Raw genomic sequence first — 2,655 nt, 5'->3', positions numbered from 1 at the left:
AGACTCCTATTCCTATTGGAAATTATAATGCAAAATTAACATAAATAAATAAATAAATAAAATTGTATTTCCATTAGGAAGAGGAAAAAAAGAAAAGGCTTCACTCAATAATTATAAATAGCATTCCTCACTAATGCAATTGGCTCATTCAAAACAAAATTCCAACTCTCTTCTCTTCTCTTCTTTGAGTTTGCTTAATAATTAATTAATTAATTAACTAAATATGATTAGCGTCACCGTTACTCGAAATATCGTCAGCATTATCGGTAAACTAATCTTCTCATTTTTCTTTCATTCTTATTTCTTCTTCTTCTACTAATTTGTGATTAATTATGTTTACATTAAATCTTAATTAATTTACTTTCTAATTCAATTTAAATAGGGAACGTCATCTCCTTTGGCCTTTTTTTCTCCCCCGTGTAAGTTTTCTTCACCTCTATTTTCATCCTCCACACAATACTTATTTTGATTACTAAGTTATGGAATATTTAATATTAATACTAATAATATTATTGCAGAACAACATTTTATAAAATAATAAAGAATAAGTCCGTGCAAGAGTTCAAGCCAGATCCTTACATTGCAACTGTTCTAAATTGCATGTTTTGGGTATTTTATGGAATGCCTTTTGTTCATCCCGACAGTGTTTTAGTCGTCACCATTAATGGAGTTGGTCTTTTTATTGAACTTGCTTATTTGACAATTTTTGTCATCTTTGCTGATAACAAAGGACGGGTAAACTTTCTTTTTATTTTTTTCAAATTTATTAATTCTTGTTCACAAAATTATATCTAATGGATTGTATTTAATTTATTATCATATTTAATTTCAGAAAAAAATCGGTATTTGTTTGTTGATAGAAGTCATATTTGTTGGTATCATTGTTGCAATAACAATGTTAGCTTTGCATGGAACCAAAAATAGATCCTTGATGGTTGGAATTATTTGTGACATTTTCAACATCATGATGTATATTTCTCCTCTAACCATCATGGTAAGTCATTCACTTTATTATATAATAATATTAATACCATGTTTATGTTTATGCTTAAGGTTGAAAATTAAGATTATTTGAATTAATCGTTGGTTTAATTAATTTGAACAGAAAAAAGTGATAACAACAAAGAGTGTGAAGTATATGCCTTTTCCACTTTCATTGACAAACTTTCTCAATGGTTGCGTTTGGACAGCTTATGCACTCATCAAATTTGACCTCTATATGTTGGTATGTACTAATTTTTCATACAAATTAAATAGTTATAATATGATGTTAATTCTTAGAGTTATATTAAATAAGTGATAATTAATTAATTTTGCAGATAAGCAATGGTGTTGGAGCAATTTCAGGTTTTCTCCAATTGATTTTGTATGGTTATTACTCAGTGATGGGTTCAAAAGAAGATGATGAAATTACAGAGAAAGAACCTAAGAAGATTCAACTCTCCAACTTAAATGGACTATCCAATGTCTAAATATATATTATGAATGTGAATCTTAGTTTTAGAATTGTTTGTGGTCTAAAAAAAAATGCTTTGTTGAGTTCTTAGTCTTTAGGGTCTCCTCTCCCTACTCAAATTATTTCTGTTTTTTTTTATTTTTTTACCAAATTTAACTTTTTGTTTGACACATTTGGAGATAATTTAGATTTATTAATTTTATTTCAGGTGTTGGGTTCTCAATTTCCTTACTATGTTTATTTATTATTTATTTTCGAATGATATATTATCCTTAATTAGCCCTTTATCTTTTTAAAATTATATATAATGATAAGTAAAATATGAATGTGTCGTCTCATAGATAGATTTAATTTAATTTTTAGCTCACTTGAGGTACCTCAAATACAATCGTCTTATGTTATTTAGATAATAAAATTAAAAAGAAAATCATTGAAGGTAAACGAGCAAAAATAAAACTAATGAGAGAAAGGCACTAGAGAATAGATTTTCACCAACTAAATTTATGAATTAATCAACTATAATGGCTCGAGACTCCATGAACTACATGTCTAGTTATTTATTTATTTACTATTATTATTATTATTTTTGCTAATCGAGAAAACAATATTTTATATTGACTCAATAATATCCAAAGACATTTATGAACACTTTTAATGCACCTCTAAAGGACTTCTAAATCTTAGATTAAAACTTTCATGTAGTTATGCAAACTCAATTCTAACGTTAATGCACTTCTTCCTAGGCCTACATGTTAACAAAAATACTTTATATCTTTATTGAATAGATAAACCCTAGAATCATTCATATCAAATTGTCAAGTATATATATGTACTGGATTTCATTGAAAGATTAATGATGGCTCTAAGGTGGCTATTGTCTTCATCAACCAAAACACTGAATACCCTTAGTGGGATCTTTCTCTAGATGGGATTCAGGAAAGACCAAGTGCTTGTTGTTTTGGTATCTTGGGAACCATAGCCCTAAAGTCTCTTTATATACTAGTTCAATTAAGGTTTTCATTAAACCTAATTAACTAGGGATGAACTTCTACCCATTAAGTCTATACTCAATTAGGAATCTAAGGTCTTAATTAATTAGGTTACATAATAGGGTCCAATCTACTAAAATAATTCAATGTGATAAAATATTAATCCACTTATATAACCATACTTTAATTATACATATTTTACATCTAACA

At 27.5% G+C, this 2,655-nt stretch overlaps 1 protein-coding gene across 1 annotated transcript; it reads left to right on the top strand.

Moving 5' to 3' along the window:
- The first annotated feature begins 223 nt into the window (after nucleotides 1-223).
- Nucleotides 224-1,472, top strand: LOC150032652 (bidirectional sugar transporter SWEET5-like). Its single transcript, XM_090306968.1, has 6 exons — nucleotides 224-266; nucleotides 383-419; nucleotides 519-735; nucleotides 833-994; nucleotides 1,106-1,225; nucleotides 1,320-1,472. Exons 1-6 carry the CDS (start codon nucleotides 224-226, stop codon nucleotides 1,470-1,472), a joined length of 732 nt encoding a protein of 243 aa, XP_090163094.1.
- Nucleotides 1,473-2,655: the final 1,183 nt, after the last annotated feature.

Source organism: Benincasa hispida, chromosome 11 (genome assembly GCF_027475165.1).
Source record: "Benincasa hispida cultivar pf3 chromosome 11, pf3_genome.v1.1, whole genome shotgun sequence".
Classification (NCBI taxonomy): Eukaryota; Viridiplantae; Streptophyta; class Magnoliopsida; order Cucurbitales; family Cucurbitaceae; genus Benincasa; species Benincasa hispida.
This window is presented reverse-complemented; position numbering and strand designations above follow the sequence as displayed.